Raw genomic sequence first — 22,320 nt, 5'->3', positions numbered from 1 at the left:
GTCTGTTAGCTTTGGCTGTAAGTCATTGGTGATTTTAGTAAGGGCAGTTTCGGTGGAATGGTGGGGGCGGAAGCTGGATTGTCGATTGTCAAAGAGAGAGTTAGATGAGAAGTGGGAGGAAAGTTCAGCGTGAACGTGTTGCTCAAGGAGTTTGGAGGCAAATGGGAGCAGCGATATGGGGCGTTAGCTGGACAAGGTGGTTGGGTCGAGGGATGGCTTTTTGAGGATGGGCATGATTGTAGCTTGTTTGAAGGCAGCAGGGAAGGTAGCAGAAGATAGTGATAGGTTGAAGAGATGGGTTAGTGGTGGGAAGAATGTGGGGATGAGGTTGGGGATGAGGTTGGGGAGGAGGTTGGGGAGGAGGTGGGATGGGGTCGAGTGCACAAGTGGTGAGGTGTGATTTGGAGAGGAGACAAGTAAGGTCTCCTTCCGTGATGTTGGGAAGGGAGGTTTTGGATGTAGGACAATGGTGTGGAAAACAAAGAGGTTGTGGTGGTCGGACAGTAAAGACTTGCCATGTTTGGTCAATCTTGTTTTTGAAGTATATGGCAAACTCCTCAGCAGAGATGATGGAGGTCAGAGGGGTCAGCGGAGGGAGGAGGAGAGAGGTAAAAGTGTTGAATAGCTGTTTGGGGTTGTAGGATAGGGAAGATATGAGGCTTGTGAAGTAGGCCTGTTTAGCAGATGTGAGTGCTTATTTGAATGCGGGTGTTGCTTGTTTGAATGCAGTGAAATCATCTTGAGAATCTGTTTTCTTCCAACGCCGCTCCTCAACCCTAGACGCTTGTCAAAGCTGTTTAGTGAGGTTGTTGTGCCAGCGTTGCCTGTTGACTCGTCGCGCTCTGCCATGCATAAGAGGGGCGACCGAGTCAATAGCTAATGCAAGAGTGGCATTGTAGAAAGCAGTGGCGCTGTCTGTGTCATGAAGTGAAGTTATGGATGTCAGTGGTAGAATAGAGTCAGAGAGTATGTGGGTGTCTAGATGTGCAAGGTTTCTGTGGGGGTGTTCCAGTTGCTGGACATGGGTGACAGGTGAGGAGGACAGGGATTAGAAGGTGAGTAGATGGTGGTAAGATAGGGGTAGAGGGAGGTTGTGGGGTTAGATAGGGAGCAGTGTCGAGTGAAGATGAGGTCTAGTGTGTGTCGGTCTGTGTGGGTGCCTGAGGAGGACCACTGAGTAAGTCCAAAGGATGAAGTAAGCTACAGAAGTTTGGATGCTGCTGACTGGTGAGTGTCAGTGGGGATGTTGAAATCGCCTATGATGATTGTGGGAATGTCAGCAGAGAGAAAGTAAAGAAGCCAGGTGGAGAATTGGTCAATAAAGGCAGTGACCGAGCCTGGAAGTCGGTATATGACAGCCACTTGGAGGTTGGAGGGAGAGTAGATGCGGACAGAGAGAACTTCAAAAGAAGGGATAATAAGAGAGGGTAGAGGAGGAGTAGGGCTAAAGGTGCAGTTGTTAGAAAGGAGAAGACCCACTCCTCCACCATGTCTGTTACCAGGGCGAGGAGTGTGGGTGAAGTGCAAGCCACCGTAACACAGCACAGCAGGGGAGGCAGTGTTGGAGGGTGTCAGCTATGTCTCTGTGATGCCCAGGAAGGAGATATTGAGAGAGGTAAAGAGGTCGTAGACAAAATGGAGCTTGTTGCAGACAGAGTGGGCATTCCAGAGTGCTCCAGAGAGAGGGAGCAGGGGGACCGGTTTTGCGTAAGAGCGGTTTCGGTAGTTTGCAGTTGGTTTGATGTGATAGGTGGGGGAATTGGTGGAAGGTGCAAGCTGTGGGAGTCCAGGATTGGGAGATATGTCACCAGCAGTGAGGAGAAGCAGAGAGAGGGAGAGCAGGTGGGAGAAGGAGAGTGTCCGGCTTGTGTTATGTTTTGGTAGGATAGATCTGAGGATGAGGATCAGGTCTGTAGATGAGGTCAGGTAGGGAGGTAAGAGGGAAGGAGAGATGATGATTTGGTTAGAGGGTGCTGGGGTTTGGGGATAGCAAAGGAGAGTGAGGATTAGTGGGGCAAAAACAGCAAGGGCATATGTAAGCATAATGAATGTTAAGTGTGAATGAGAAAGGTAATCTAAGTAAAAATATTAAATAGTTATCTGTACCTTCTGGTCACTTCTCACCCATTTCCTGCATATTTCATTTTTAGCCCCTTAAAAAGCGACCCTTTAAAAGCCAGACCTGTCTGTGCCAGACTTGACTCGCTTGATTTATGGAGCTCTGGCTAGCACATGAGGTGGGTCAGGTGTGCAGGAGGGGAGGAGCCCCAGGAAGACTGCTCACAAAAGCATGGGTGGAGGGGGGAGGAGGGTGGAGTAATTAGGACACAGAAGCTAAATGTGTTCAGGAAACAAACAGCAAGGGATCAGTGTTTTTTCTGTATCAAAGGATTGAGGTGATGAACATGCAGATTGGATCAAACATACCAAGGACAGATAGAATGAAATTAGCAGGGATCAGTGGATACACAGCAGATATTGGATGCAGGGAACATACCGGGAGACAGATAGATACAGTTTGGAAAAGACGGTCAGATATGCAGCATGGAGTTTGCAGATGGGGTCAGATGACGTACCTGTGGCTGAAACAGAACAGATTGTCAGATGAAGAATGGTGGTGAGGGGTTATATATCTGGCATATTTCATTTTTAGATATTAGATAGAATGGATATATAGATATCCTGCACATATATAATTTCACAATCCCCTTACGTATTATAAACTTGCACCCTTTAGTGCCTTTCATGTGGAGTTTATTGTTGAGCTTTTTAGTCTTGTTTAACCTAATAAATAAATAAATGAAAAAATTAATGTGGAGTTCCCCCTATTTTATGAAACCAGCTGTTAGGAGGGCGGTTGCAGACAACTTTATTATAATGGAGCGCAACCGACCCCAGGGTCCGCGATGCAGCTTGGAGGACTGGTGCCGAACACTTTCCGGGTGGAAAGTAAAGTAACCAACTTCAATGATAGACCCTTCCGTGTTACTGCACACAGGAACAGGTATAGCGGTTCGCTCTATCTCCGTTAGCAGCACGAGAGATAGGCGGAGAAAAACTATCTGTAGTCCTGTTAACTACACAGGGACTACACTGGCGGCGCTAGGATGCGTGTGTGACTACGCCGACGGGTACACGTGCCTCCAGCCGGCCTGCTACCGGACTGCAGGGTATTACTTCACGATTCTGACAGACGTGAACAGGATGTCTGCAGGCTTCTCGGGGTGTTAGGCGACCCCTTTAGCTGAGCCAGACTGCTAGACGAAGCTACCTGCCTCTATGGAGCTAACCTGCCTAGCGGAAACTACACGTAGAACAAAGTCGTCCACACACCAGCATCACAGCTCAATGATCAGAGCACGCCGCCATGTTTATGGGCGGGCCTTTTAAAGACTAAGCCCTGCCCACCGACGCGCCATTGGTGACGCTACCCGTGGACCAATCAGACGGTGTCAGGTCACCGGGTCAGGTGGGTGCCAAACCACCAATCACGATCCGCCAGGTCACGGGCATGCTCAGTGCGACGAATCCTGGACTTAGACTCCAAAAGCCCTGTCTCCCTCTGCAACCTATGCTTAACATTGCTAGGTACAAATACCCAGGAGACAATCTGCACATCTTGTGGACCAGCTAGGCGTTGGTGCTGACGACGATGCTGAGCAGCATCAGCCCTGGCTGGACCAAAATGGGAAACCGCAGAAGATTCTGGACCCATTTCGAATCCAGCACCAGACCGACGCCTAACATTATCCCCCACTCTAACATCCCCCTCCACTTGATGCTCATTTTCCTCCATGAGCAGGGGGGCAAAAATGCTGTCCACCGGGTCACAGAGGGGATTCACAGAACCATGACCCCTCCGGTGTACAGGGTACCCTTTTTTATAGCGGGGGGCAAACCTCGCAGATTCCCCGCGTACTTTCGTATTACGAGCCGTGAGCCACACTCTGTCGCCCGGATAGAATACGGGAGCAGGACGACGAGAAGTGACAACCGACTCTCTATGTGTGGAGTCCGTCACGGGTGACAGATGGGGAAGACCCGCCGGACTTTGGCAGAAAGATTTATCTCCCGCACAGACGGGACACGCGAGGACAAAGTCCTTAACATCCTGGCGCCACTGGGGCCACCAATAGGACCGTTGAAGGGACTTAGTGGTACGTTTGATCCCCAGATGAGATCCGATCTTAGGGGCATGAGCCCAGGAGAGCACCATATTCTGTAGATTAGGGGAAACAAACGTTCTCCCCGATGGAACCTGGTTAGAGGACACAGCAGCCACCCTCTCTACCTGAGAGTTCCTTTTGACATAGTCTGACAAGACCCGGGTCCTGGGGACAGACAAAGAATCTGTACCGGAAGCCACAACGGTAGAGGGATCAGAGACTACCCTCCTGGTGACTGCGACCATACACTCCAGGAAGAAATTTCCCCCGCATTCCAGTCAATGTGTGGAGTATGACAACGTAATCAGGGGAGAACCAATAATACCTCATCTAATCCACCGGGAATAATAAGAAATGAGATGACCTCCCGGTGGCCCTGAGGAAATGACATGGTGAGGGGAATCGACTGGTGGGTGATTTGCGCGTCCAGGAGTGAACCATTGACAACATTAATGTTCATGGGTCTTGACAGTAACTCTAAAGGGATGGCATGCCTCTGGGCAAACGTAGATGATAAAAAATTGCCATCAGCACCAGAGTCCACCCACGCCTTGGCAGTAACTGCAGATGTACCAAAGGACAATGACACATTGTAATGCACACGCCCGGGCTGAGTGGCGTGTGCGTGTATATGTAGTGATTCCACTGGACCGTGCCGGAGAGTGAATGCCTGGAGGGGCGTAACTAAGTATCCACCCGATCCGACCAGGGTCGCACGACGGCATACGATGCCAGTGCACCAAGGAGGAACCGAGCAGAGGGACCAGGTGCTACTCCAGGACAGACCCCGGACACGGCTGGTGACCCACACAGGGGAATACAGGAACAGGCATGTTAGGCTGGCACACAGACTGCTGGGTATAGGCAGACACGGCTGGTATGCAGACTGGCGGATGCTGGTAAGCACGACTGGTATGCAGGCAGGGAGGTACTGGCAGGTACGACAGGTTGGAGCACCGAGTGGATAGGACCCAGTACAGACTGGGACTCAGGAACAGAACCGCAGATGCGGTGGACAAATAGCAGAGTGAGGCCGCCCAGAGCGGCGAGCAAGAGCAGAACAAGACGAGACCGCCTGGAGCGGTGAGCGAGAGAAGAGCAGGACAAGGCCGCCTGGAGCGGTGAGCGAGAGAGGAGCAGGACGAGACTGCCGAAGCAGCAAGCAAAGGGTCAGAGCAGAGCGAGACTGCCGGAGCAGCGAGCAAAGGGTCAGAGCAGAGCGAGACTGCCGAAGCAGCGAGCAAAAGGTCAGAGCAGAGCGAGACTGCCAGAGCAGCGAGCAAAGGGTCAGAGCAGAGCGAGACTGCCGGAGCAGCGAGCAAAGGGTCAGAGCAGAGCGAGACTGCTGGAGCAGCGAGCAAAGGGTCAGAGCAGAGCGAAACTGCCGAAGCAGCGAGCAAAGGGTACAGGGCACTGTTCACATGGAACAGACTGGAAGGGAAAGGCAGAACCAGATACACACAGGATACTTGCAATGAAGTAGCGAGTGGACTCTAAACTCACAAACGCGAGTACAGGGACAACGAGTAGGAGTTAGGTACGGGATCAGATTCTGCAGGAAAAGGGAAGGTACGGACATAGAGAAAAACTTGTAACAGGCTAAGAGAGTATTCAGACAAGAACAGACACAGCAGCAACATACAGGAGCAGGTCTAGGTATGCGCCCCCTAGAAGGTGGAACGAAAAGGCTAGGAGCATGTTCAGACAGGAACAGGCAAGATACAGGAACGGGTATAGGTATGCAGCCCCTTGAAGGTGGAAAGAACAGGCTAGGAGCGTGTTCACACTGGCCTGGAAATACAGCCTCCAGGATAGGCAGAAGACAACAGGCTAGAAGATAGTTCAGACAGGACACAGTTCAGACTCGGGAACTGATACCGCAAGGCAGGAAGCATAGCGAGGACCTGGCACATCAGTGATAGGAAGCCAACTGACAGAACACAATGCTCAGGCATGGATTCCAGGGAGGAGCTGGGTTAAATACCAGGTGACAGACAGCAATAGGCTGAGGACGCACAAGGGGTGTGCCTGCAGCAGCTACAAGAAGCAGGAAGTGATCGTGCGCCGCCCTTAAGCAGCAGAAACAGAGGCAAGCAGACAGCATGGAGGGAAGCCAGAGTGATAGTCTGGACTGGAAATCAAGTACGCGCTCTTGCACAGTGGGAGATGGACCACTATGCAAGGACGCCACCAGGTATGTTACAATACCCCCCCCTTACGCCCCCTCTTCTTCAGGCCTGCCAGAATGTTCCGCAGGGAATTCGAGGGCCAATCCTTCACTTCAAGGAGATCACTTCCACTATCCACAGGAAAAACTGGTCTCATCTGAGTAGCTAGGATGCTACCTCCTATCCAGCCATCCTCAGCAACAGACGAAACGGTTGGAGTACCAGGAACAGCACACAAGGAAGTCTCTCTCCATATATTTTCAGGTGGCACCCCAGAGGGTACAGGAGACAACTGGAAGTCCTCCGCCGGGTTGGACGGGGGCAGAGACTCGGGGGTAACCTCTGCTTCGGGGTACATCTTGTCAAGCTCACAGGATGAAATGGGCGAGGTATCGGGTACAAGGTGTAGAAAAGTCACTGTCTCTTTGTTATGTGGTGGTACCCCGGAGGTTTCAGGAAACAACTGGGGGTACTCCGCCGGGTTGGAGGGGTGCCGAGACTCGGGGTTAACCTCTGCTTCGGAGTACACTAGGTCGGACTCACTGGAAGAAGCGGGTGAGGTGTCAGGTACCGAGTATAGGAGAGTCTCTGTCCATTCGCTATCAGGTAGCACCCCGAAGGGTTCAGGAGACAACTGGAGGTCCTCCGCCTGGTCGGAGGGGTGTAGAGACACGGGGATAACCTCTGCTTCGAAGTACACTAGGTCGGACTCACTGGACGAAGCGGGCGAGGTATCAGGTACAGAGTAAAGGGAAGTCTCTGTCCATTCATTACCAGGTAGCACCCCGAAGGGTTCTGGAGACAACTGGAGGTCCTCCGCCTGGTCGGAGGGGTGTAGAGACTCGGGGTTAACTACTGCTTTGAGGTACCCATTGTCAGGCTCACAGGACGGAGCGGACGAAGTATCGGGTACCGGGTGTAGGGAAGTCTCTCTCGATTTGTCATCAGGTGGTATCCCGGAGGATTCAGGAGGCAACAGGGGGTCCTCAGCCAGGTAGTAGAGATGCCCAGACTCGGAGGTAAACACTGCTTCGGAGTACCCTTGGACAGGCTCACCGGTTAAAGTGGGTGAAGCATCAGATACCGGGTGCAGGAAGTCCTCCTGTGTGGATTCTAGGTGGGCTGAAGTCTCTTCGGGCAGGAGAACTGGTGCACTACCCACGCACATTACCCGTCTGGTCTGCTTCGGGATACAGGGAAATGAAGCTTCAGCAGGGACTTCAAGGTTGGGATCAGGAGGTCTTTAGGAGAACAGACCCTGGCATGCCTCTTGAGGTTGAGAGAAGTATTCCGGAGAGCGTAGTCATCCTGTGTGGATTCTGGATGGGCAGTAGTCTCTTCGGGCAGGAGGACTAGTGCGCTACCCACACACATTATCCATCGGGGCTGCTCCGGGATATTGGGAAGTGAAGCTTCAGCAGGAGCCTCCGGGTTAGGGTCATCGAAGACCATTAGAAAGGCCACCAGGAAGGCCTGCAGGTCCAGGACGATAGGATCCTGTGCGTCCCATAGGGGGGTGATCCATTTCAAGGCATCACCCGCTAGGTAAGACATCATGAATCCCACCTTAACCTGATCGGTGGGAAAACAAAGAGGGTAGAACTTGAAGTGCAGCAAGCATTGCTCCACAAATGCACGACTCGGTCATGGATCCCCATAGTACCGTGGTGGATCCGCAGGAACGAGTGCTGATAGATCCATCTGGACGGGTGCATAATTCGTCTGGAACTCAGCTGGTAGCAAAAAAATAAATAAATTTCTTCCAGATGCACGTATTCTCTGAAAAACGTCTCAGAGAGCGAAAGTCGTGGGGCTCAACAGGAACCATGGCCTGAGCAGGCTGTAATGCACACGCCCGGGCTGAGTGGCGTGTGCGTGTATATGTAGTGATTCCACTGGACCGTGCCGGAGAATGAATGCCTGGAGGGGCGTAACTAAGTATCCACCTGATCCGACCAGGGTCGCACGACGGCATACGACGCCAGTACACCAAGGAGGAACCGAGCAGAGGGACCAGGTGCTACTCCAGGACAGACCCCGGACACGGCTGTTGACCCACACAGGGGAATACAGGAGCAGGCAGGTTAGGCTGGCACACAGACTGCTGGGTATAGGCAGACACGGCTGGTATGCAGACTGGCGGATGCTGGTAAGCACGACTGGTATGCAGGCATGGAGGTACTGGCAGGTACGACAGGTTGGAGCACCGAGTGGATAGGACCCAGTACAGACTGGGACTCAGGAACAGAGCCGCAGATGCGGTGGACAAACAGCAGAGTGAGGCCGCCCAGAGCGGCGAGCAAGAGCAGAACAAGACGAGACCACCTGGAGCGGTGAGCGAGAGAAGAGCAGGACAAGGCTGCCTGGAGCGGTGAGCAAGAGAGGAGCAGGACGTGACTGCCGAAGCAGCGAGCAAAGGGTCAAAGCAGAGCGAGACTGCCGGAGCAGCGAGCAAAGGGTCAGAGCAGAGCGAGACTGCCGGAGCAGCGAGCAAAGGGTCAGAGTAGAGCGAGACTGCCGGAGCAGCGAGCAAAGGGTCAGAGCAGAGCGAGACTGCCGGAGCAGCGAGCAAAGGGTCAGAGCAGAGCGAGACTGCCGGAGCAGCGAGCAAAGGGTCAGAGCAGAGCGAGACTGCCGAAGCAGCGAGCAAAGGGTCAGAGCAGAGCGAGACTGCCGGAGCAGCGAGCAAAGGGTCAGAGCAGAGCGAGACTGCCGGAGCAGCGAGCAAAGGGTCAGAGCAGAGCGAGACTGCCGGAGCAGCGAGCAAAGGGTCAGAGCAGTGCGAGACTGCCGGAGCAGCGAGCAAAGGGTACAGGGCTCTGTTCACACGGAACAGACTGGAAGGGAAAGGCAGAACCAGATACACACAGGATACTTGCAATGAAGTAGCGAGTGGACTCTAAACTCACAAACGCGAGTACAGGGACAACGAGTAGGAGTTAGGTACGGGATCAGATTCTGCAGGAAAAGGGAAGGTACGGACATAGAGAAAAACAGGTAACAGGCTAAGAGAGTATTCAGACAAGAACAGACACAGCATCAAGATACTGGAGCAGGTCTAGGTATGTGGCCCCTAGAAGGCGGAGTGAAAAGGCTAGGAGCGTGTTCAGACAGGAACAGGCAAGATACAGGAACGGGTCTAGGTATGCGGCCCCTAGAAGGCGGAAAGAACAAGCTAGGAGCGTGTTCACACTGGCCTGGAAATACAGCCTCCAGGATAGGCAGAAGACAACAGGCTAGAATATAGTTCAGACAGGACACAGTTCAGACACGGGAACTGATACCGCAAGGCAGGAAGCATAGACAGGACCTGGCACATCAGTGACAGGAAGCCAACTGACAGAACACAATGCTCAGGCATGGATTCCGGGGAGGAGCTGGGTTAAATACCAGGTGACAGACAGCAATAGGCTGAGGACGCACAAGGGGTGTGCCTGCAGCAGCTACAAGAAGCAGGAAGTGATCGGGCGCCGCCCTTAAGCAGCAGAAACAGAGGCAAGCAGACAGCATGGAGGGAAGCCAGAGTGATAGTCTGGACTGGAAATCAAGTGCGCGCTCTTGCACAGTGGGAGATGGACCACTATGCAAGGACGCCGCCAGGTATGTTACACACATTATATAATAATTTGGAGGAAGAAGTTCCTGAATTTAATATACCTCCTCCAACGGTGGTAAAACCAACTCGTTTACCCGACTGCTTGGAACCTTTATTAACGGGAGACTCCAAGAGATGAACAGGTCGGGAACGAGAAGAGTTAGACTCAGTTCGAGATACATCCATAGCCTCAGGCTCCGGGTCGGGAGTCTCGGGTTTGGAAATGGGTCTAGAGAAGGATGGTGCCAACTGATACTGAGGTCTGGCGACCTCCAGCTCTAACTATTGTGTTCCGCATGACGCAAGTCTATACGGTTAGCGAGAGATATTAACTCCTCCAGTGAGGTTGGGATTTCTCAGGTAGATAGAGCATTTTTAACATGACCAGCCAGACCCTTCCACAACACCGGGATAAGGGACCGCTCAGACCAATCCAGTCCAGCCGCTAGGGTTCTAAACTGAATGGCATAGTGGCTGGCGGTGGCCGAACCCTGAATCAACGCAAGAAGCTTAAGAGCTGTATCATGCATGACCTGAGGACATAGGAATACACTTTTTAGGGTTCTGAGAAAGAGGCCCGCATTAGTCACTACCGGGTCATTGCGCCCCCACAGGGGAGTAGCCCACTCCAGAGCTCTGTGGGAGAGTAACGAGATGACATATCCCACTTTGGCTCTTTCGGAGGGGAACCATGCCTCCATCATCTCCAAGTGAATGGAGCATAAATTAATAAAACCCCTGCAGGATTTACTGTCCCCAGAAAATTTTTCCGGGAGAGCAAAACGGGGTAATGGGGCAGTTGCAGCTGTCGCAGCATTTATCGCAGCCGAGTTAACCAAATTGGCTGCTTGCGAAGCCGCCTGGGTAGCTACTGCAGTGATATCAGCGGCCTGAGCTTGTTCCAGAGACCTAAGTCTGGTCTCCAGTTGCTGTATGTAACGCTGCAGTTGCTGGTTGTCGGCCATGTTCGGCAAGACCCTGGCGCTCTGATACTGCTAGGAGGGCGGTTGCAGACAACTTTATTATAATGGAACGCAACCGACCCCGGGGTCCGCGATGCTGCCTGGAGGACTGCTGCCGAACACTTTCCGGGTGGAAAGTAAAGTAGCCAACTTCAATGATAGACCCTTCCGTATTACTGCACACAGGAACGGGTATAGTGGTTCGCTCTATTTCCGTTAGCAGCACGAGAGATAGGCGGAGAAAAACTATCTGTAGTCCTGTTAACTACACAGGGACTACACTGGCGGCGCTAGGATGTGTGTGTGACTACGCTGATGGGTACACGTGCCTCCAGCCGGCGTGCTACCAGACTGCAGGGTATTACTCCACGAGTCTGACAGACGATAGCCGTGAACAGGACATCTGCAGGAGGCTCGGGGTGTTAGGCGACCCCTTTGGCTGAGCCAGACTGCTAGACGAAGCTACCTGCCTCTATGGAGCTAACCTGCCTAGCGGAAACTGCACGTGGAACAGAGTGGTCCACACACCAGCATCACAGCTCAATGATCAGAACGCGCCGCCATGTTTGTGGGCGGGCCTTTTAAAGACTAAGCCCTGCCCACCGACGCGCCATTGGTGACGCTACCCGTGGACCAATCAGGCAGTGCCAGGTCACCGGGTCAGGTGGGTGCCAAACCACCAATCACGATCCGCCAGGTCACGGGCATGTTCAGTGCGGCGAATCCTGGACTTAGACTCCAAAAGCCCTGTCTCCCTCTGCAACCTATGCTTAACATTACTAGGCACAAATACCCAGGAGACAATCTGCACATCTCGTGGACCAGCTAAGCGTTGGGGCTGATGATGATGCTGAGCTGCATCAGCCCTGGCTGGACCAAAATGGCAGACTGCAGAATATTCTGGACCCATTTCGAATCCAGCACCAGACCGATGCCTAACACCAGCAAAGCTAGAGTAGAGAGCTGTGAGCTGATTTTATCAGGCTGGGAAGATCCATGGTTATTAGGCACTTCTCAGCCTAAAAATACCAGCCCACAGACTCCCCAAAAGTAGCACATCACATTAGATGCGCCTGGCTCTTTGCATCTGCTCTTCCCGATAGCCCTGGTGTGCGGTGGCAATCGGTATAATGGGGCTTGGGGTTGATGTCAGCTGTGAATTGTCCAAAAACACAGCTAACATCAAGCCCTGGTGTTAGTAATGGAGAGGTGTGTATCAGACACTCCCATTACTAACCCAGTAATCAAAATTAAAACACACACACAAAAATACTTTATTTGAATAATCACTCCCCTACACTATCCATAGTTCACCAATTTACAAAAAAAAACAAGCAGGTCTGACGTAGTCCACAAATGGAAACTTGAAAAACATAAAAAGAGAGAAATAAAAACAAGACTCTGTTCCTCATTCATTAAATTAGTTAGAAAATAAAGGTCCCACGCAGGTCCGATGTAATCCAGTGCTTCTCTCGACATTCCCCGATTCCGTCATTAAAAGCCTATGTAGACTTGTTCTGAGTCTCCAGGCTTCTAAGAGCAGCCACTCCCGGCTCACACTGCACTCTGCAAGATCCAGCTGCTCAGACCAGCAGTAACGTTAGAAACGATGACGCTCATCAGAGTAGCCGAGTCTCACAGAGGGCTGGCAGAGGAAATTTGACTAGCCGTGTCAAAACCAGAAATTGCAAGAAAAAGAGAAAATCAGGAAGCAGAGCGATCAGAAGGTAGCCGAGGTCAGAATATAGAGGATGGAGTCAGATGCGAATTTACAAATGGAGGGTTAAGTCAGCTCGGGGTCAGTACAGATGTAAAATATCTGGATTATATAGCAAGATAAACAGGAGCAATTAACCAGGCTCCATATAAATGTATAACTGGTATCTCCCATCAGACTGCTGGTGTGTTCAATAGGATGTGGTGTTGCCACAACAGGGAACTAATTACCCCTACAAGTCTGTTGACACACACACACTTCCTGGCTGGAGGATACCAGAAGTCCCATCCACACTGGTACTCTATTTTGGTGTGCACTAAAGCCATCCAGTGATGTTGGAATCGCTGCCTCCTCCATCGGAAGCATCATCTGCAGAGTAATTCTGATGGAATCTGACAAAAGAGCCAGTCATCACCGGAGCAGGTCCAGGTTAGGCGGTCACAAGTTTACAGTTCAATATATCATCTGGTGTATTGGTTTCCAGCATTTGACATAAAAAAAATAATAGTGTAAAAGGCATATTATGAGGCTGGTTACTTAGTATTCTAGCAGCAGCATTTTGCAATGATGTGATAAAGATTCATATGATGGAAAAACATTTAGAGCCGAATGCTTGGTTGAACAAGTGTATTTTGAACATACTTGTGAATGTTGTACCTCTAGAGAGTGGATCTCAATGAGTTTTAATTTGTTTCTACAAACTAAGCTGAAACTTTCACTAAATATGTCTGTGGAGACTTCTCCACTGCACTATTTCATCAAATATTGTTAGATTATGCATTCAGTGGGGAATGAAGCTGAAAAAACGACTCTAAGCTTGTATTTCTCTACCATTTAAAGAACATAGAATATCTGTTATCCATTTTATCCCAAATATTCAGTTTTAGACCAAATAAGAGTTTTAATACTTTTACAATTTGGTTTTATGGATATTTGAACTTCAAATCAATTGCTTAATTATAATTATTGTCATGGATTATAGTTAGTTTATTTAAAACTTTCATAAGTAAAAGCTTCTTTTATAATGGAATAGATATGTCAATGTGTTTGGTGTCAATACATTGAAAATGTTCTAAGACAGAACTCTACATTTCTGAAGTCTCTGTTGTGCAACTTTTCGAAATTTGTTTAAATTTCCGATATACTTATAATACTGCCAGAACAATGAGGTGTCAACTTATGTAGCATACTGAAGAATATCTATTGGGCAGAGGAAATAAGAGCAGAGTAGGAATACAAATAGAGATAGAGAGACATAGTGCTGTAATTTTCCATTTGCATATCCCAGTGCAGGGTTCACGGCTGATTACTACTGTATAATGTCTACCAAACCTCTGTTGAGTTGACTGTATGCTACCTAAGGAAGTAAAATAAATATTTGTAAATTGTACCAGTGTTCGGTATACAGGAGACATCATAGTAGCTAGTTTCTACCCACTAGCTCAAAGTCAATTGTGAATTAGAGAGCCTGCAGACTGGAAATCAATAGTGTTGATCGAGCACTAAAATGCTCAAGTGCTCAGTACTGGAATCTAGTAGCGAGCATTTTAGAAGTGAATGGCAAACTCAAGCATTTTTCTGGATGATGGAAAAAATTCCCTCTCTCTCCCTAGCCATCTTTCTCTCCTTAGCCCTCTTTATCTCCCTCTCTCTTTCTCTCTCTCTCCCCCTCTCTCTCCCTCTCTTTCTCTCCCTCTCTCTGCGCCCAGCTCAGATAAAGAACTTACGGTGATCCGAGCACCATGCAATACACGGCGGCACTGCTCACTACTCGATTGAGCATCCCAATACTCGATCGAGTATTGAGCAGTGCCGAGCACACTCACCCATTACTAGAAAACAGGTGAAAAATGCAAGATGCAAGTCAATGGGCAGAAATAGCGTTTTCCTCTCATACTCCAAGACACATATACACACGCACCATAGCTTATTCTGAGAAGCTACGTATGTGTAAGTATAAGTACTTTTTAAAAAAGTTGGAGAAGATTCAATATATTACTATATACTTATTAATATTTATCCTTTGCTGTTAGAAAATAGTTGTTAAACAAGACATTTTCAGACTTCTTGCACTTATCAGGGTGTGAACACTATTGATTAATAGTGACAGTGCATCCTGCATGGGTGGGAGATACTGTCAACAGAGTGTAGCAGTATTAATATATGTCCCTGTTTGTAATTTTATTTCAGTTTGCTGGTCACTTTTATTGCTTTACCTGTACAAAGCAACACAACTGCTTGGAAAATATTTATGCAAATTAGTTCTCATCCAATAGGTAGAAAACCCATTACAGAAACATCCTCAAACCAGAGACCCCCCTCCAAACATTTGTAGAAATTAGTGCAATGTAAATTTTGAGTTGTTTCTTATAGCAAATAGTCTAGTGTAGGATTTATAAACAGGATTGTGTTGGATAAAATCTATAAAAAACATTAACTTTCACATTAATTTATAAAAACAGTTGCAAGTGGCATAAAACAATAAAGTCATCTATATTCAAACATTTATGTACCTGCCATCCATCGCTGCTATGATGGCGGTGCTTGCAATTTTTGTTTAGAAGTGGTAAGCATGTGGCGACAGCTACTTATTGGCTGCAGATAGATACATAAGCAGATAGTTGCTGCCCTACTACTGGTATCACTGACCACAGAGGTCACATGCCGTACTAATGGGATTAATGTTCAGTGATGCCAGCAGTAAGGCACACATCCTCTAGGGGTGCTGATAGGCTATGGCAGACATATACTGACCACTTGTGAACAAAGACCAAGAGGGCTACTGGAGCAGGTGGATAACGCCTTTAATGTAAAACTGTGTGTTGTGCTTGTTTCTGTGGTTTATTTAGCAGATTGTGATTATTATTCACCTTCGTATTCTTATTATTTATTATATCATACAGTAATACTGCAGTGCTCAACTAATGCTTGCCTTTTCCTTTAAATTTACAATTAGGTTAATATTGGTATCCTCGTTGCGGTAACCAGAATCATCTCCAGAATTAGTGCTGATAACTACAAAGTCCACAGAGATGCCAATGCTTTCAAGTAAGTGTTTGATAATAATGAAACTGTAAACTCAGTCATGTTCTGGAACATCCAAAGTACAATACAGATCCTTAGATGTGGATCCTGAAGTGAACTTCACAAATAAATGCCAATGTTTCCAATACCATTCCAGATCTTAAAAAACTGTCCTAATCCTAAACGTTTTATATCCTTGTAGCTTTGTCCGGCGAATAACATACTGTCTTCATGCAAACAAATTTGCAACTGACTTTGAATAATATTTGTATAGAGATTAGTGAATAGTTCTAATAGGCAAGAGATTCAAAAATAGCAATATGCTACTAATATACTGCTTTGCTTCAAAACAGTCACCACTTTATATTGGGCTGGTAGCCGGCTACGTCCCACATGAGACTTGTTGCATTTTTATTATGCTTGTTTATATAGCACAATCATATTCCACAGCACTTTACAGACATTATCAGCATCACTGTCCCCATTGGGGCCCACAATCTCCATTCCCTTTCAGTATGTCTATAGAGTGTGGGAGGAAACTGGACAACGTGGAGGAAAACCACACAAACATGGTTAGAACATACAAACTCCTTGCAGATGTTTTCCTTGGTAGGATTTGAACCCAGGACCCCAGTGCTGCAAAGAAACAGTGCTAACCACTGAGCCACCATGCTCCTTACTTTTATGTTTTGCCTCACAGCTCAGAGTATTTTTTTCCTGGACTACTGAAATATGTTTTGTATAATATAATGGATTTATATAACATATCACAGTATTTCAGCAAAATGTTATCTATAAAAGAAACTTTAAGGACCTAAACAGTGGATTATTTGTGCCTTGATCAGAGTTGCATGTCTAGATTAAGGTATACAATTGAAACAGATTTTTTTTCAAGCTTCAGAGGGAAGTAAAGAGCTTTAGGGGGCGTAAAACACTTTAAAACACTTCACAAAATTCAGTTAAAGTGCTGGTTTTTCTTATGCCAGATTTGCTACTCAAGTCTCTGACTGGAGTAATGTTTCTTTCTGGTGAGGCGTACGGATGTGCATTCCATAGAGAAGATGCACCAAATTCATTAAATGGTGTGTGCCTGTTGTTGAATTCTGCTCATCATACTCTTACAAGCCCTTACTTATGACTGGCGTGCTTAATGCCAGTCTTATTGAATCAGCCCTATAGTCCTCCTACAAACAGTATTGAAAAAATAAGTTACGGTATATCCAATCCTGGATTTTGCCGTGAGGGAATAGCTGCCATTTAGCACCACACCCCTTTGGATTAGCTGGTAGGCTACATGTGGGAGACACTGTAAAGTAACACTTTCCTTTACATACATTATGTTAGAATTTAGGAAAGAGTTCCTAAAATATGAAATTATGAATATTAATTATAATGGAAGAAACATTTGAGGACACCGGGCTAGTACTGAAAAATGAGTCGTTTTGGCACCATCTCCGCAGGAGGAGACCCTCATAGGTATTTATGCCTTCATACTAGTTATACCTTTCAACATCCACAGCAAGCTATACACCTTTTAGTAGATACCTTGGTGCATTGCTGTATTTTGACTATAACTGTTATGACATGTTGATGTCGCTTAGTTTGGTTTTGAAATATTATATTTTACCTACATTCATTATATTACAACATGTTTAACACTATACACCAACTTTTGTAACATCATACTATTTAGTGCCTCTGTGTTGCCCTCTGGCATACAGTTGTGCTCAAAAGTTTACATACCCCGGCAGAATTTTTCCTTTCTTGGTCTTGTTTCAGAGAATATGAATGATAACAAAAAAAACTTTTTCTCCACTCATGGTTATTGGTTGGGTGAAGCCATTTAGTGTCAAACTACTGTGTTTTCTCTTTTTAAATCTTAATGACAACCAAAAACATCCAAATGACCCTGATCAAAAGTTCACATACCCTGGTGATTTTGGCCTGTTAACATGCACAGAATTTGACACAAATGGGTTTCAATGGCTACTAAAGGTAACATCCTCACCTGTGACCTGTTTGCTTGTAATCAGTGTGTGTGCATAAAAGCTGAGTGAATTTCTGGGATCCAGACAGACTCTTGCATCTTTCATCCAGCCACTGACGTTTCTGAATTGTGAGTCATTGGGAAAGCAAAGGAATTGTCAACGGATCTACGGGAAAAGAAAGTTGAACTGTATAACACAGGAAAGGGATACAAAAAAAATCCAAGGAATTGATAATGCCAGTCAGCAGCGTTCAAACTGTGATTAACAAATGGAAAATCAGGGGCTGTGCAAAAACCAAACCACGGTCATGTAGACCAACAAAACTTTCGGCCACAAGTGCCAGGAAAATTGTTCGGGATGCGAAGAAAAACTCACAAATAACATCAGCTGAAATTCAGGACTCTCTGAAAACTAGCAGTGTGGCTGTTTCAAGATGCACAATAAGGCACTTGAAGAAAATTGGGCTGCATGATCGAGTCGCCAGAAGAAAGCCATTACTGCACAAATGCCACAAAGTATCTCGCTTACAATACGCCAAACAGCACAGAGACAAGCCTCAAAACGTCTAGTACAAGGTAATTTGAAGTGATTAGACTAAAATTGAACTTTTTGGCCACAACCATAAACGTTACATTTGGAGAGAGGTCAACAAGGCCTACGAAGAAAGGAACACCATTCCTACAGTAAAGCACAAAGATGGATTTCTGATGTTTTGGGATGTGTGAGCTACAAAGGTACAGGGACCTTGGTAAAAGTTGAAGAAAAGATAAATGCAGCACGTTATCACCAAATACCGGAGGAAAATTTGCACTCATCAGCCCGAAAGCTGCGCATGGGACTAACTTGGACGTTCCAACATGACAACGATCCAAAACACAAGGCCAAGTCGACCTGTCATTGGCTACAGCAGAACAAAGTGAAGGTTCTGGAGTTGTCATCTCAGTCTCCTGACCTCAATATCATTGAGCCACTCTGGGGAGATCTCAAGCGCGCAGTTCATGCTAGACAGCCCAGGAATTTACAGGAACTGGAGGCTTTTTGCCAAGAATGGGCAGCTTTACCATCTGAGAACTTAAAGAACCTCGTCCACAACTATCACAAAAGACATAGTAACATAGTTTTTAAGGTTGAAGGAAGACTAAGTCCATCTAGTTCATCCCATAGCCTAACATGTTGATCCAGAGGATGGCAAAAAAAACCCATGTGGCAAACACAAAGCTCCACATTGGGGAAAAAAAATTCCTTCCCGACTCCATAAGACAATCAGACTAGTTCCCTGGATCAACGCCCTATCAAGGAATCTAGTATTTATAACATGTAATATTATACTTTTCAAGAAAGGCATCCATGCCCTTCTTAAATTTTAACAGTGAATCACTCATTACAACATCATGCGGCAGAGAGTTCCATAGTCTCACTGCTCTTACAGTAAAGAATCCCCGTCTGTGATTATGATTAAACCTTCTTTCCTCCAGACGTAGAAGATACCCCCTTGTCCCCGTCTCAGGCCTCAGAGTAAAAAGATCAGTAGAAAAGTCTTTGTACTGTCCCCTCATATACTTGTACATACAGTGGTGGCCAAAAGTATTGGCACCCCTGCAATTCTGTCAGATAATACTCAGTTTCTTCCTGAAAATGATTGCAATCACAAATTCTTTGGTATTATTATCTTCATTTAATTTGTCTTCAATGAAAAAACACAAAAGAGAATGAAGCAAAAATCAAATCATTGATCATTTCACACAAAACTCCAAAAATGGGCCAGACAAAAGTATTGGCACCCTCAGCCTAATACTTGGTTGCACAACCTTTAGCCAAAATAACTGCGAACAACCGCTTCCGGTAACCATCAATGAGTTTCTTACAATGCTCTGCTGGAATTGTAGACCATTCTTCTTTGGCAAACTGCTCCAGGTCCAGGTCTGCAAATATTGAAATATTACTCTGTATGCCCCCTACAAGGTCATTAATAAATATGTTAAACAGAAGGGGGCCCAATACTGACCCCTGTGATACCCCACTGTTAACTGAGACCCAGTCTGAGTGTTTTCCATTAATAACCACCCTTTGTTTCCTATCACTGAGCCAATTCTTAACCCACATACATATATTTTCCCCTATCCCCATTGTTCTCATTTTATGTATCAACCTTTTGTGTGGAACCGTATCAAAAGCTTTTGAAAAGTCCATATACACAACATCCACTGCATTTCCTTGGTCCAGTCCAGAACTTGCCTCCACATAAAAACTGATCAGATTAGTTTGACAGGAACGGTCCCTCGTAAACCCATGTTGATATTGGGTCATGAGGTTATTCTTCTTCAGATACTCTATTATAGCATCTCTTAGTAAACCCTCCAGGATTTTACCCACAGTAGAGGTTAAGCTTACCGGCCTATAATTTCCAAGTTCAGTTTTTGTCCCCTTTTTGAATATTGGCACCACATTTGCTATACGCCAGTCCTGTGGTACAGAGCCTGTTACTATGGAATCTTTAAAGATTAAAAATAATGGTCTATCTATGACGTTACTTAATTCCTACAGTACTCGCGGGTGTATCCCATCCGGGCCCGGGGATTTGTCAACTTTAGTGATTTTTAGACGCCGCCGTACTTCCTGCTGGTTTAAGCAAGTGACATTTAATGGAGAATTTTTGTTATCACTAATCATGTTTTCTGTCATGCGATTTTCTTGTGCAAATACGGTTGAAAAAAACATTTAGCATATTGGCTTTTTCCTCATCCTCATCCACCATTTCACCCAGACTATTTTTAAGGGGGCCAACACTATCATTTTTTAGTTTTTTACTATTTATGTAGTTAAAGAATATTTTGGGGTTATTTTTACTTTCTCTGGCAATGCTTCTCTCTGCCTCAATCTTTGCTGCCTTGATTTGTTTTTTACATAATTTATTTAATTTTCTATATTTATTTAATGCCTCATCACTACCTACTTGCTTTAGTTCTCTAAATGCTTTCTTTTTGTCACTTATTGCGCCCCTTACAGCTCTATTTAGCCATAGTGGTTTCCTCCTATTTCTAGCATGTTTATTCCCAAAGGGTATATATTGTGCACAGGTCCTATTCAGGATGTTAATACATGTCTCCCATTTGCTTTGTGTAGCTTTATGTCTCAAGATATCGTCCCAGTTTAAGACTTCAAGCTGTCATTGATGTTAGAGGGGGCAATACACGGTATTAAGAACTGGGGTATAGGAACTTTTAATCAGGGTCATTTGGATGTTTTTGGTTGTCATTAAGATTTAAAAAGGTTTTTGGTCCAACTAGGCACCCGTACAAGCTTGTACCATGTGACTGTCACGTGACAGTATTCCCTGCAGGTCCTCCTGACCTGCCTCTACCACACACTCAGGAGAAGCACCCTGAGTGTTGAGTCACCGGCCGGGACTCCACTCTCGCTTCCTCCCCTCTTTCTACACAGACTGCTCCCCTCTGAGCGTCTGCAACTATCAGCCTAAGGACTATATCCTCCGGTAACACAGCACGGCACCCTGAAACCATTCTAACCGGTATCATTGAAAACACGCCCGGACCTACAAGTACAGACCTGTATGTACAAACCCTCAATCGGTGTGACGCAGCGGGGCACTTTCTTACTACCTTGCACGCGGCACTGTGGGACCGGACATCCTTCTGCCATCTTCACTGCTACTCCTGCCGCGCTCTGCTGTCAGCTGCATACGGCAAGAATCATCGTGACCTGCTACACGCCGACTCTGTGTACTGACTCAACGTCCTTGTGAGTATCACTGCTCTCTTTTCCCCACAGTATAGACTTTGGACCTTGCCTCTATCACCCACATTTCTCTTATTTTACATTCCAGCACCTCACATCGTGAGGTGACCAGTTTCTAAGGGACCAGTACACATTACCAATTTTCAATCTGAGGCACATAGGAGAAAGTCAATACTCCTGTAAAGGCACATAGTGGTCCAAAAGACCCTTACAAGCCCCTATATAATATAGCTACACAAAAGAGGTAAATAGTCCATAGAGCCAGTAAATCACATTGTCAACTCCTAATTAAGATTCCCCCATGGTACCCACTCTGTATTGATTATTCCGTTCAGGTCTTCATTGGACCACTCCATACCTATGTGGACATCTACCTCCAACAGAAAGACTAAGGATCAATAATACCAGGTACATATCGAGTCCAGGGAACTTACTTTGAACCACCTTTTACTTCCTAAAAATAGACTCTGTACTCCTTTAACTTTTCTTGTGTCTCTCTCTTTAAGATTGATCCTTTTATAAATTAACAACCAAAACATATATCTGAGCCAGCTGTACCTCTTCTCTATCCCACCAGGACATCTACCTACCTATCTTGGGACAACTTAGCAGGTGTACCTTAAATACTTATTCTTATTGATGATGACCAATTCCCTTTTTAATTCCTAAATTTTATACACCTCTTTTCAGAGTGAACCATCCCCCTGGGTCACCCACAACCTTATTGGACTCCTCGGATTCACTTCTCCTTGCCATCAGGAAAATCACCCTGATCTAGAAGCCAGTTCTTAGTGGATCCGCTTTGAGAAGATCCACAGAGGACCACCAGCCTTTTACCACTACTACTAAACCCTATACCTAATATAAATTACTCCCGTTTTACTTTATTTTACAATCGGTTTTTTATCAATTTTATCAATAAAGAATTTTATTTTATACCTTTC

The 22,320-nt window shown here is 46.7% G+C and overlaps 1 protein-coding gene across 5 annotated transcripts in view; it reads left to right on the top strand.

Annotated features, from left to right (window-relative positions):
* The window catches only part of ADGRD1 (adhesion G protein-coupled receptor D1), a 1,511,981-nt gene that overhangs the window by 1,318,783 nt on the left and 170,878 nt on the right, over positions 1 to 22,320 (top strand). For all 5 annotated transcript variants that reach the window (XM_073676103.1, XM_073676100.1, XM_073676102.1 and 2 more), the window contains one exon: positions 15,565 to 15,656. In XM_073676103.1, coding sequence (XP_073532204.1) covers positions 15,565 to 15,656 — 92 coding nt within the window. The remainder of the gene's footprint in view (positions 1 to 15,564; positions 15,657 to 22,320) is intronic.

Source organism: Phyllobates terribilis, unplaced genomic scaffold (genome assembly GCF_046119375.1).
Source record: "Phyllobates terribilis strain yellow unplaced genomic scaffold, ASM4611937v1 Scaffold_1__5_contigs__length_1240528914, whole genome shotgun sequence".
NCBI lineage: Eukaryota > Metazoa > Chordata > Amphibia > Anura > Dendrobatidae > Phyllobates > Phyllobates terribilis.
Note: the sequence above shows the minus strand (reverse complement) of the source record. Positions and strands in the feature narration are given on the sequence as shown.